Source organism: Phocoena sinus, chromosome 10 (assembly GCF_008692025.1).
Source record: "Phocoena sinus isolate mPhoSin1 chromosome 10, mPhoSin1.pri, whole genome shotgun sequence".
Lineage (NCBI taxonomy): Eukaryota > Metazoa > Chordata > Mammalia > Artiodactyla > Phocoenidae > Phocoena > Phocoena sinus.
This window is the reverse complement of record NC_045772.1, coordinates 24743028-24756986: the sequence shown is the minus strand read 5'-3', so window position 1 is coordinate 24756986 and position 13959 is coordinate 24743028. Positions and strand designations below refer to the sequence as shown.

Here is a 13959-nt window from a genome sequence, read left to right as displayed (position 1 = left end):
GCACATCTAAGTGAAAAACAGATTCTAACTGTGAAATTAAAGACAGACACTTCTTAATATCCTAGGAAATTAAAAAAAAACCCAAATACAACTCTCTTTTTCTTTAGGGAAATAAACCACAGTATGTATCTCATAAATTTGAAGTTGACTGCATTTTAGACATAAATTAGGGTGTTCTGTTGGTTATTTTATATTTTCCTCCTTTATCGTATTTGTCCTTTTTTCTTCCTCTGTGCTATTTCCTCTACCTCTGTATCTCTTTTCCCCTGTGTTTGCTTGTTAATATATGTTCTTTCTCTTTTTCTGCTTCTTTCCCTTTCCTCTATAATTTTCATACTTACTTTCTTTTTTCTCATGTATTGTTTTCTCTTGTTCTAAGTTCACTCTCTCCTTATCTTGAAAAGATTTACTGCCGCCTGATATTAGTTGTTAAATTATAATGTCATGTGTTAAAGTGAAGAGGTTGATACATGCTTTTAACACTTGGCAGATTTGGCAAAAAATTGTTTATTAGAAAAGAATAGCAAGATGGTGCTCCTCTCTTGTTAAGGGGATTCATTTCTGGATTTAGAAAATAGTTTTTATCCCCTGGGTAACTTTTAGCTGCCTAGTCATATTCATATATAATACATATCCCTGCCCTGGAAAAGAAATGAGACTTTTTTCTCTGAAGCTTAAGAAATTGAGAACATTTTTCTGAATAATTGAGCAATTGGCAGCAATAAAATGGTATGTTTTTATTTGTCACTAAAGAAACAATCTCAAAGGTAATAGCCAACTCGTTTTGTGCTGCATTAATTACAGAAAAAAGTATTGTGTTATGTTTGTAGAGCAGCATTGTAGAAGAATGTATTGTGTTATGTCTGAAATCATTTAAGACCAGTTTTAGTCCTTTTCAAAAGCTGTTGCTGTTAGCAGCTGCCAGTTGACTGACAATGAGATTCCTTAGCTAAACTTGCAAGATGTAAACAGTTTCCATTTTCTATTACACTACCTTCCAGAAGGAGCCCAGTGGCTAAGGAGACAGCTGTAACATATAAAATTTGCTAGGGGACCCATTGCTGTGGGATCATGGGAAATAGTTTGCTAAATAGTAAGGATCCCAGTGCCCCTTCTTGCTCCATCTGCCGTTGATGGAGCAGGACCCAGTTGTAGGGACCGAGCTTCAGTTTTAAGTTGAGATCAGGAGCTGTTCAGAAGTCTAGGCAACACTGTCCCTCAACACCTGCCTTTAGCTGGATACTGGTTTGGTCAATTGAAAAATTGATAGTCTGTAAGCTTTCACATATATCCATGGGACTCCAAGAAGACTTGAACTTTGGGGTTAATTTTAGGAAAATAAAAATGTTATATGAAGAGTAAGCTTGCGTTTTAATCAGTAGAATATATGCTCTATGGAGGCAAGAACTTAGATTTTTTTCTCATTCAACAGTGTCTGACATAAAACAGGCCTGTTGTAAATATTTTTTGATGATGGAGATATTCCAGTTGAAGACAAATAGCTGACATTGAGACGAATAAGTAGAAGCTATTAGGGGACATGGATGTGAGTTCCTTTGCTTTAAATTTTGCATTTATTTGGTAGCTAATTTGCTAGAATGTTTCCACAGGCCTCAGTAATTCATACGTATATGTTGAAATAATTTGTTTTCAAGGAAGATGATTAACTGGATTTTTATTTTTCCATGCTTAAGGAAATGTGAAGCCTAGGTTTTGGGTATCAAGTAACATCTACTTGGAACTGTTAAGTCACTGATAGCACTTTAAAATTCTGATAAAATTATGAAACATATGTTAGGCAGATCATTTCACTTATACCAAACAGTACAGTCTTCTAATATGGAAAAATCAATCACAATTTTGCATAACATCTCTTACATCAGTATTTGGCTAAATTGTATTATTAGGTTATTAACTTGATAAAATACGTTTCAAAACAGAGTGTTTTTCTGTTGGTAGATTCTGCCTCTTCTTGCATTGTACCAATATTTTGTTTCTGGAATTTGCCAAGACCTAGTCAGAAATCTAGAAGCAAGAATCCTCAAGGTATGTTTCAAGCTTTTTAAGACATTTGATATTCTTGAACTATTAAAGATACTGTCATGAATTACTTTTTTATTATTATCATCATAAGCTGATAATAATATATGGTGTTGTACTGATGTTAAAAAAAACTTGCCCAACATTTTAATAAAGTATGAGGAAGAGCCACGTAGTAAGGCTTAGATCATTTTATTCTTGGGCCACAGTAAAGTGAGGAACAGCTACCCCTGGTAACAAGGCTCACCTGGCACCATTCAGCCTAGAAATCACCATTTCTGAAAGATCGCTTTCCTCATGGAGACTAATGAGTCATTTTCCGAAGTTTCTGGGAGTTGTTTTGCTAAGGATCTTTGTGTATATCATGGTATACAGGAGGTTTTTTTTAATTGCACAGACAGTTGAGGTGATAAAACGCACAGGCACTAAACTACAGTTAATTCTGTAACCCAGAGGTCAGGAGGCTCTCTGCTTTCAAGATTTGTGTGCAGTTGGCTGGAACCCCGTGTGGAGTGGGGAACCTCAAGCATCTTGTTTTCTCTGCCCCTTTTCCCGATCACCCATGGTCGCAGGCTCCCACTGTCATTGAATTTGTTTTGTACATGGATCCTTTTCAGCAGCCAGCAAATTTGCTCCCTGTTCTGCACTTCTTCATCTCTAATATGGAATTCAACCCTATTCCATATTTTACACACACACACACACACACACACGTAAACACACAAACTACATCCACCCAAGGTGTTTATTTCTATATTGGACTTTACTGAAAATTGGGAACATAAGGAAATTTTAGTTGAGGCAAAACCAGCAACTTAGAATATTTAGCATCTCTGAGTTTAAAATATTTCTTGCCCGTTATCCCACTCTTTTGCCTCCTATCCCATGGCTTCGTCAGCCGTGTGCTGGTAAATATTTTACAACTCACTCTAAAAAAAAGCTTTGATTTGTAACATTTGCAATTTCCATGGTATAAATACTCCCACTGCAGCTGACTTCAGCCTACCAACTGGGCGTTACTGAATGTGGGGCTTCGACAAGATGTGCCTGATTGGCTCTTGCAATTGCGGGTGAGTGGGCTCCCACACTCCCCTAGCTTAGCCCTCCTTCTCCTTTTTTGGGAAATACCCTTCTTCCCCGATCCTTCACATTTTCTAATAAGGGAAAATAAGACTGCCCTTTGAACTGCTCTCTCCATCAAGACCCTGCCTGTGGGCCTTATTTTCAGACCCAAATTGTCCATTGCATCCTCTTTCTAAATAAAGATAACACCTTCCCTAACAGGAATTGTGGTGCTCTTAAGATAATACATTTTAACCTGGGAATAAATAATTTGTAATCAGCCATGAATTCTGGTTCACCCTTTCTGAGTTACTGAACTCTTAACAGTTCTCTGGCTTTTGAATTCTAATAACAGTTTTTAAAAAGCTGCATACAACTTTTCTCTGTTTTTAAAACAGTGCTCTCTTCAAGACTGCAAAATTCTCGAGGCTAAGGCCTGTCTCATTTGCATCTTTTGGTTCCCTATAGTGTCTTGAGTAATAAATTTATATACTTGATATTCAGTAATTAATTGTTGAATTGGATTTAAAATCTTTAGACATATATCAAGTGTCTACTGTCCACACTCTCCTTGGTGTTTGGTGGGAACTCACCGAGAAGATACTTGGTAAATGTTTATTGTTTTATCTTTGAAACAACATTTATCAAGTATCTCCTATATAAAGGCACTGTGTTAGTAACTCTAATCAAAGAAATGTAACCCATGGTCTTTGCTTTTGTAAAGAAGTGAAAATAGGGAAGAGAGATGGGACATACACACAAGAGAATAATGTGTGTACCTCCCACTTGATCATTTCCAAACGAGTGTGACGAACGCTATTTCCAGGAGTTTGAAAGAGGGGAAAATGGCTCTGGGTCTCTAGGTTTCAACCAGGTAGATAAGATTTCAGCTTGAAAAAGACAGAACTAACTGAGTAGGAGAGGGGAAGAAGGGAGCATTCTCAGCAGACAGTAGTGTGAAAGGTGTAGAGGTGAGGAAGTATTGACTTGTTTAGGGGGCAGAGGTGGTTGGGTTAGACTGGAGTGGAGGTCTTGATCAGGCAGTTTGGAGTAGATGACATGAGGACACCAGAGGTCCGTGATGTGGAGGAGACCAGGGGCCCAGTCTTGAATTCCAAGCCGAGGTGTAATACGGAGGCTGAGCAGTGAGAGAAAGGAGGAGGTTGTGGTGTCAGAATAGCGTCACAGTTTTATTCTGATGTCACAGGAGGCAAGAAGCATGGAAGGGTTGCAGTGACAACTAGTAACATGTCAGAAGGCAGTCCAGAGAAGCACTGAAAGAATCTGGAGTAAAGTTTTTGATTAAATGAGTATTTCTTATTGATTGTTAGCACTTGGCAACTGTTTTTGTACTAGAGTAGCTTAAAAGTCAGTGAAGAACTATGGACTGTCTTCTCTAGCCTTGGGTTGGGAGGGGGAATTCATGACAGTTTTGATCAGGAGAAGGACTTGATCCAATATATCTGGTAGGTGTGTCAGGAACAGAGTGAGATGAGACTGGGATCTTATCAGCATAGTAGGACTGGAAACGCAACTAGAGTGTTGGCAGAACCACTGAAAATGGGCAATTAATGCATCATACAGAGGAAGGAATGATAGCCCCCATAGGCAGAGTTTGCCTGACCTTCCCGAACTAAACTGGGGTCAGTTAGTGGGAAGAGAGAAAAGTCATAATCAGGAAATAGCAAACAATGATGCTTTCTGACAAATCGAAGAGCAGTAGATCACACTGTTAAGTCTCTACAGTTGCACTAGTGTCTTCCAGGGGAAGCTTTAAGACCTCTTTATGATCAACTGGTCTGACTTCACTTTAGAACTGCCAGCATCCTGAAAGATTTATTACTCTCAACATATCTGGCATTCCTGGGAAGGGTACTGATGGTTCTGTATTTGTATGACTGAAGGGTTGATTTATGAGAAGTTCTTTTTCCCATCTGGCTTGTTTGTGTTCACAGTGTTCATTGTTTCTGAAAATACATGTCCATTATTATCACCACGGCTTTTTCATATGGTCAGATTGGTTCGATAAACTGAACCAGAGGTAGCCTGAACAGGTGGTCCATGTACAGCAATCTCACAGTCAAGCCCAGAGGAAACTAACCTTACACAGATATGGGGAAATGTTTCCTCCAAGGGGCAAAGAGCTCCAACGACTCCCTAATGCCTACTTTGATATTATATGGCACCAGGGAGATTAGAGCCCAAGGTGTCTTAGGCAAGAGCCAAAGTATGCAACTCAATAGACGAGCTGTTTTCTCTTCATCAGTAAAAATATTCTCCTGACTTCTTATGTTTTATTTTTATGTTGTCACGTCCTGTTTCCTTCTAACTTACCTTCTTTTTATTTCTTTAAAATTGGTACACTCTTGAGATTCCTAAGATAGTAGTTAAAGGAAAAGAGAGAGTAAGATGAGTATAATGTTGAGGATATATTGGATTTTCTTTTTCTGTGTTTTAGACATATATCATCTTCATCCAAGTTTGTACTTCACTCCCTGCTTCCACAATTTACCCATCTCTGTTCTCTGTAAAGTCGCTAGACGTTTTCAAAACATAAGTAAGGTACAGGCCCTGCCCTGTTCAAAACTCTCCAATCACTTATCATGCAAAGAATCAAATCCCAAGTCTCCACTCTGGTCTACAGGCCACCATTCGCACCTACCTCCCAACCCTCTTCTCCTCTCTCCCTAAGCTCCTGCCACACAGGCTATTCCCTGAACACACCAAGACCCCAGGATTGCTCCTGCCACCATGTGACCTTTGTAGTCAAGGTCCCCTCGGCACTTTTCACGTCTCCCTCCATCATATCATTCCCAAACCTTCTCTTGAAGGTTTTCTCCTCAGAGAAGTCCCTCCTAACCACAGTTTCAATAATAGTATTTTGTCAGTACCTTTTATCTCTTTTCATACTGTGTATATCTTCATGTATCACTTAAATTTAGCTAACCGATATCTCAATGGAGGTAACTTCCAAGAGGGCTTGGTGCAGAAGAGGAGCTCAATATACCTGCTGAACGAACGCGTGCATTTGATTTCTTCTTGTAATTTCCTAATTGAAAGTCTTGCTGGATTATATTCAAAATAAGCCATCTACAATATATAGTTACCAATTGACTAATGTTGTTAAATACATGTCTGTAAAATCGACAGTGTCCCTTCATTGTGGATAAGGAAATGAACGGTTGATGCATTGTGGAATTCATCTCCTGGTTTGTTTGACATTCCTCAGAGTGTTAGAGAAATCAGGAGTGTTTTTGTTTTGTCTTTCTTTTAAACCATACTTGACCATGGGAACAAAAGGATGAGTTCAATTTTTTAAAACTCTTCTGTGTCTATCCTATTTTTGAAAATGTGTTTGCGTCTGATAAAGTAAAAGGCACATCTCATGAACGGCCATTGTTTTGAAAAGTCGCTTGATGTGATTTACTAGCTTCTTGGTTCCCTGCACACGTGAACTGGCTTACACACAGACACATGCATCTCTACCGCTGTGTTGTCTAAACATTAACTTATAACGCGTTACCAATACGAAGCAGAAATTTTGGATCTTGGTAAGTTGATGATTTTTCTCTAAAATTTTAATTTTGTGAGTAAAACAAATGGTTTAATTTAGAATCTCTTTTTTTTCTTTTCTTTAAAGATAGAAGTCCTTATAGATTTAGGATTCTTTTCCGAAGCCTTTCATGAGATATCCCAGATTTTTTATGGAAAAAACATGCCTTCTTCAGTACCCGCTGGCTGTAAAGCTACTGGAAGAATGAAGGTAAACCTGCCAATTCGATTCAAAGCCATTTTTAACCTTTTGAAGGTCCTTTTGAAGGCTACATTCCTAAAATCTAGGGAATGCTTCCACAAAAGGGTATTTACAAGTCTCTGGTACTGCAGACTTCTTTGTTAAGGTGGATTAGAGCTAACATCAGACATACACAAGGTTTACTTTGTCTGAAATGGAAGAAGGGTGGGTGTCATGATGGAGAGGGGAGTGTGGTCTAGCAGCAGGTTTTTACTGTGGAATTTTGACTTTGTGTTGTCATGGACAGTCTCAGTAGACACACTGATCAGCCACTATCTCTTAGACTTTTGGGTCTGAGCTTATAATTTCTAGTTAATAGTCTTAGTCAAAATGGTCTCTCTTCATGTTTTATTTGGATATTTTGATTTATATAATTTATACCAAAGTGTTAAGCATGTGTTCACATTTCTTCTGGTTTTTGTGAGGAGAGAATGTTCCTCTATTTTGTCTAGTCTTTTTTGACTTTGGGAGAGAGTTCTGCCTGGCTTGCTTAATTTGTATTTGTAAATTGCAGGATTGAAGCATCCTTGAAAATGAATTCTGACCTTTATATTTAAATCAGAGTGAGCTCCTATTGTCCTCTGCTTTGGTTTTTGTGGTGATCTGGGAATCCCTGGGTGATCTTGCTTGGGGCAGATGCTTGGACCCTCATCCAAGGGCCAGCAATAAAGGAAATAGGAGGAAGCAACAAGTCAGTTCCCTGGGAGAGACCATATGTGTGAGGAGTGAGACTGGCAGACATGATACATGCTGGTGGGATTCAAATTCAGGGGACCTAAAAGAAACTGCGGAATAGTTATGTCTTGAAAACTACTTGCATAGGCAGACATATTTACATATAATGCATACATTACTTCAATGTATACCCCTAAAATGTTGCTGCTTTTTTCTCAATATGACTGCTACAGTGTCATAATTTATCGTAATGAGGCTAAGTGTCAAGTTATCTACAGAAAATCCTAAGAGGGACGTTCAGTAGACGATCGGATACGTGTGTGTATGTCTGTACATCTACAGTGGACCCTCTGTATCCGTGGGTTCCACGTCAGTGGCTTCAACCAACCGTGGATTGAAAATATTTGGAAAAAAATTCCAGAGAATTCCAAAAGGCAGAACTTAAACTTGCATGCTAGCAGTTCTTTACGTACCATTTACATTGTATTAGGCATTATAAGTAATCTAGAAATGATTTAAAGTATATGGGAGGATGCGCCTAAGTTATCTGCAAATACTGTGCCATTTTATATGAGGGACTTGAGCATTGCAGATTTTGGTATGGGGGGTGGGGAATCCTGAAACCAATCCCTCACAGTTACCAAGGGATGACTGTATATTTATCTATCTAGCTGTCTATGTGGGAGTCAGTCATGTTTTTTGGTTCATTTTCTATAGCACAAACTATTTCATCTTGTTACCTGGGTTAAATTAGCAGTATTTTCTTGCTTGCTTCTCAAGCAACAGCCTTTCCCTGTTATAAAATAGTTTGCATTTTGTTATTTAAATTATATTTTAATTCATTTAAAAGTATTTATTGAGTGCTGACTGAATGCAGGCACTATTCCAGACATGAGAATAGAGCAGTAGAAAGATAAATGGAGTTATTGCCTTCCTGGAGGCATGTTACTATTGGACAGTCCAGTGAGGAAGACAAATAATAAACACATTAAGCACAGAACTACATGTCAGAGGGTGACATGCTCTGATGGACAATCAAGCTGAGTTGAGGGGACAGGAAGTGACCAGAGCGGTGGGTAGCTGTTCTGTTGAGGGTGGTTTGGGAAGTCTCTCTAATAAGGGAGTGAAAGATTTGAGGGAACAACCTTCCAAATAGGAGGCAGTGCAAGGGCAAAGGCCTGTAAGATGTGGTTGAGGAAAACCAGGAAGGCCGCGTGAGGGTGGATTAGAGAGGAGGAGGAGAGGAGGAGGAGAGGGGGCAGGACCCAGGAGCCAGGTCATGTCGGACCACCCAGAGAATTCCAAAAGGCAGAACTTAAATTTGCATGCTAGCAGTTTGCATGCAAACTGGAGTTTGCATGCTAGGACTGGAGTTTACTCTAAATGAGATGGGAAGCCTTGTAGAGCTTTGAACAGAGGAGTGATGGGACAGGAAGTAAATTTCAAAGAACCGCTTTGTTGCTGTTTGGGGAATGGGCTGTGGATGAGCTTGGGTATAAATGGGGAGAACAGGGAGAAGGCCTTTGCCAGTGACCTGAGTGAGATGTGACAGTGGTCAGGGTAACAGTGGTGGGAGGAGTGAAAAGTGGTGGAATTCTGGACACATGGCAAAGGTAGAGCTGACAGCATTTGCTAATGATGGTTGAGACGTGGGATGTAAGAGAAAGAAGTCAGACCTGACTACAGAGTGTTCAACGTGAGCAGCAGGTAGCAGAGAGTTTTCATTGGCAGAGATGGGGAGTCCCGCTGCCCCAAGGCAGGGGTAGAGCGTGTTAAGTGTGAGATTCCTAGTGGACAAGCAGGTGGAGATACAGCCTACATAGGTGTAGAGAGTATATGTTCTGGAATTCAGGGGAGAGTTTGAAGCTGCAGGTAAATTTGGGAGCGTCGACAGAAATTTAAAGTCATGGGACTGGGGGAGAGCAGCTGGGGACCAAGGCAGATAATGAAAAGTAGAAGGCAGAGGACTGAAACTTGGGGCCCTCCACATTTAGGGTCCAGAAGACAAGAAGGAAAGGGAAACCCGTTGGGTAGAATAGGAAACGAGAGTTTTCAATGGTTACTGCTTTCACCAAAACAAATAGACAAGTGGTCTGAAACTCATTTTTACAGATAAATTCCAAACTTCATTTTTTATCAACTAGTTTTCGTAAGACAAAAGTGTGGGCGAATTGTTTCCCGATGGATTATGACTTCAAATTTTGTGTTTTCAAAGTTAATTTGCAGCTTTTCCAGCTTCAGTTGGGAATTTAAAAAGTGTAATTAAAAGAGGAAGTGCGTTCAGGGTTTAAAATTAAAATAGTTGCCAACGTTATTAGGCTACAGGCTAGTTATTTAAAGACAGGATTAATGAATTAAATTTCAGTTGTAAAGCAGTTACTGGAAAAGTCTTACAGATTATGATTGAACTTTTTTTTTTTTTTTTTTTTTTTTTTTTTGCGGTACGTGGGCCTCTCACTGTTGTGGCCTCTCCCGTTGCGGAGCACAGGCTCTGGATGCGCAGGCTCGGCGGCCATGGCTCACGGGCCTAGCCGCTCTGTGGCATGTGGGATCTTCCCGGACCGGGGCATGAACAAGTGTCCCCTGCATCGGCAGGCAGACTCTCAACCACTGCGCCACCAGCGAAGCCCTATGATTGAACTTTTCACGGGCTTTTAAAAAAATTCTATTTTTTTTTAATATACTCATATTTCAATTCTGCTCTCATCACCAAATCTAAAGTCCCATCATTAACTCTCTTCAAATTATATCACCAAAGGTCTCTCCCTGGATTCAGTTACTCACTTTTCAATGTGTTAAAGGAAATAAAGAATATCTTCAAAAAAAGAAATGTTTTTAAACACTCACCAGCACTTTCTTCCAAAAAGAGCAATATGTGATGTCTTGATTTAGGGGTTCCTCAAAAGCAGATCCTGAGACAAAAATATGGGAACAATTAGTGTGTTTGAGAGATGATTCCAGGAAGAACAGTGAGTGAGTGGGAAAGTCAGACAGGGAGACGAGGAAAACCACTCCACAGAACATTAATGAGATCCCCACCACAGGCAGGTGGGGCCTGCAGAGAGACTGTCTCTTGCCCCTCATTCGTAGGGGTTCCTCCCTGCACTTTCAGCCTCTCCTGAAACTCTCCTGTGGCCACAGAATGCCCTCAGTCAAATACGTACAGGTGCTCGAAGTAGGATACCACGCACATATGAGTGGCCTGTTCATGGAAGATGCTGGTGACTTCCAGGTGACCAAGTGGATGTGGTATTAGTATTGACATCTAAGAATGGGCACCTTTTAAAAAGGGCAGCTGTGGGCTTCCCTGGTGGTGCAGTGGTTGAGAGTCCGCCTGCCGATGCAGGGGATGTGGGTTCGTGCCCCGGTCCGGGAAGATGCCACATGCCGCGGAGCAGCTGGGCCCGGGAGCCATGGCTGCTGAGCCTGCGCGTCTGGAGCCTGTGCTCCGCAACGGGAGAGGCCACGGCAGTGAGAGGCCCGCGTACGGGAAAAAAAAAAAAAAAAAGGCAGCTGTACCAGAAGGGATGCAACCTCATAACGATACAATGTTCTGTGAGGAATGAATTGAATGTCTTCTAATGCAGTATTATATTTGGAGCCAAACATATTAACAGGTAATTCACAAACAAGGGAAGAACCACAAAAAGCATCATTGTGAAGAGTAATACAATTTACCTCAAACTGGCAAAAACATTTTTAAGTGCTAATACGCAATGCTATTGAAAGTGCAGTAATCCTGGCATTTTCATAGAACATGGGTGGAAGGTAGATTGAGCTACCCCTTTTCAATTTTCTCAATATAGTCTTATCCTATGACCCGGCACTTCTGCTTCCAGGAATCTATCCAAAGGTGATAATCAGAAATACCAGCAAAATAGTCACCAATATTATTTAAACCAGGGCTGAATGGTGGGGTGAGGATGAGAAGTGGTCTTCTTAGATGTCTAACAATAGGAGAGAGGTTAAGTTATTATGCTACATTCATAGGATAGAACGTTACTGAGCTATTAGATGAGGTTTACAAATAACTTAATGGTGTGGGAAGATAATTATGATGTAACATTTAGTGAAAAGGAATCCAAATACATATAGAAAATTTTAAAATACATCAAAAAGAAATTGGTAGTAAAGACACCTAGATATTAACATTGACAACCTAAAGATGTTGATTTTTGCTTTCTTCTTTATACTATACTTGTCTTTTCTGACTAGAGCATGGATTACTTTTATAATAAAAATTATATTTAAGATAGTTTTAGAACACATTAGCAGTTTAATCTAAAGGAGCACTCAATACTCTTGTTTCTAATGTTAACATTTTGTATATTGGCAGCTATTTCAATCATTTGACTCGGGAAAACCTCTTACTAGTAAAGAAAATATGCAGGTAAGGATAATGATATTTTATAAATACTGGATATTTAGTGTGCATAATTTTTGAGTCATTTCAATCTTTTTGGTATGTATAATCTTTGTTTTTGAATATCTGCTGTGTAATATGCTCTTCTATGTCTGGCAATGGAGTCTGTTCTCCAAATATTGAGGCCAGAGATATGGTCGGACCCAAACTGATCTGGTTTTCAGATGGAGCAAATATCAGTCACTGCTCCTCAATTTTCAGTTACACATGCATATTCAGTTTGCTTATCTAGCCATGCCAAGTATCTAATATCTATCTTAGTTACCTAATAACTTTGATCATCAGTAAAGGATTTTGTGATAGCCCACCTGTTCGATACTGCTTTTACTCGGATCCATTGCCCCAGTCTGAGACTGCCTCTCAGCCAATGTATGGAAGGTTTTCTTTTTTTTTTCTCTTTTTCAGTTTTTTTGGAGGGTATAACTGATGTATAACATTGTGTAAGTTTAAGGTGTACAATGCATTGATTTGATACATTTATATATTACAGTATGATTACCATCATAGCATTAGTTAAAGGAAGGTTTTCATATGACATTTTTATAAGCAATTCCTCCGATTTCCCCACTATTTTTTACAAAGAGAGGACCAGACTGCCCATCCCAATAGGTTTATTCTTGTCATTAATGGAATGATTGGGTTTTAAACTTTTGGTGACCTAAAAGCATTTAAATTTTATGAAGTCATTAAAAAAATCTTAGAGTCCCAGCAGTTTGTCCACTAGGAAGTGTTGGAGTGGAAGGGTGGTAGGGCAACCATTGTTAAGGGGGTTACAGAGGGGCAAGGGGTTCACACAGGCAGGTGATAGTTAATGCATATAGACAGGTACACATAGTTTTTGGTTTTTTTAAATGCTCAGAAACAGCATTCTGTTTCACTAAGTATTAATTTTTATGAAATAACTTTGAGAGACATTTCCTCAAAATTGCTTTATTTTTTTCCTCCATAATTTTGGTAGGAATTTATCTACCTTTTATTAAATGTAATCTTATTCCTTTTCTATTATTGTTAATTTTATTCCACAAACTTCACTTTTAATTATGCTTCAGATGATTCATTGTTTTTGCCTTAAAATTTGTTTTAATTTATAAGCAAGTTGCCTGGAATGAAAGAACTGGTATTAGGAAGATACAAATACATATTCATCTTTCATTTTAGTGTTCTGAGACCTTGGGATGCTTTGGAATATTTATTTCTTTCCAGTCATAAATGCCAGGGCATCCTAAAAACACTTCTTTTGGTTTTGGTTATAAAAGTGGTCTTGGGTATAAAAGGAATGTTTGTCTGATCTTTTTTTTTTTTTTAAACAGAAAGAGACTGACAGTACTGTATAATGGAAAACCGATTTCTATTAGCTAATTAATTAAAACAGAACTGTTGGTCTGCTTAAGACGCTTCAGATTACACTTCATATTTTCTGTACAGAGGGAGAGGAAGGAGTGTTGGATAGCATTACTAATTAATCTTCTTTTGATCCTCAAGAGTTTGTGTGTAATTGTTAGGGCTCATTAAATCACTGTTTGCTGTGGATAGAAAAGAGAAACCTTCTCCTACACACACACCCCACCCCCAACCAGTCTGAAGTTTCTTTTCTAGATGGAGAATGTCAACTATTTCCTTAGTACGATCATTTGTTACCAGGTCAGGCTCAGAGTTGCTCCATGTCTGGCTGTTTGGCAGGTATTGCTTTCCACCCTTTAGAAGGGCTTAAGGAAGGAGAATGAACAACAGCAACAGATCTCCCCACTGCGAGCATTGCCTCATACTCTCCCAAACAATGAGGGTTTTTTTTTTTTAGTTCATGTAAGGCAAATAATTTCTTTTTTTTTTTTTTTATAGAATACATAGCCCCAGCATCTGCCTTTTATATTAATTCAACAAATATTTAATAAGAGCCTATTGTGTGCAAGGTACTCCTCTTGTGCTGTCAGACAAATACATCAGTTAATCAACAAAACAAATTCTA

General features: G+C 39.1%; 1 protein-coding gene across 1 annotated transcript in view; it reads left to right on the top strand.

Annotated features, from left to right (window-relative positions):
* Nucleotides 1-13959, top strand: part of CFAP54 (cilia and flagella associated protein 54) — a 298883-nt gene that overhangs the window by 172919 nt on the left and 112005 nt on the right. The window contains exons 46-48 of the mRNA XM_032646796.1: nucleotides 1960-2046; nucleotides 6743-6865; nucleotides 11907-11960. Of these exons, the coding sequence (XP_032502687.1) occupies nucleotides 1960-2046; nucleotides 6743-6865; nucleotides 11907-11960 (264 nt within the window). The remainder of the gene's footprint in view (nucleotides 1-1959; nucleotides 2047-6742; nucleotides 6866-11906; nucleotides 11961-13959) is intronic.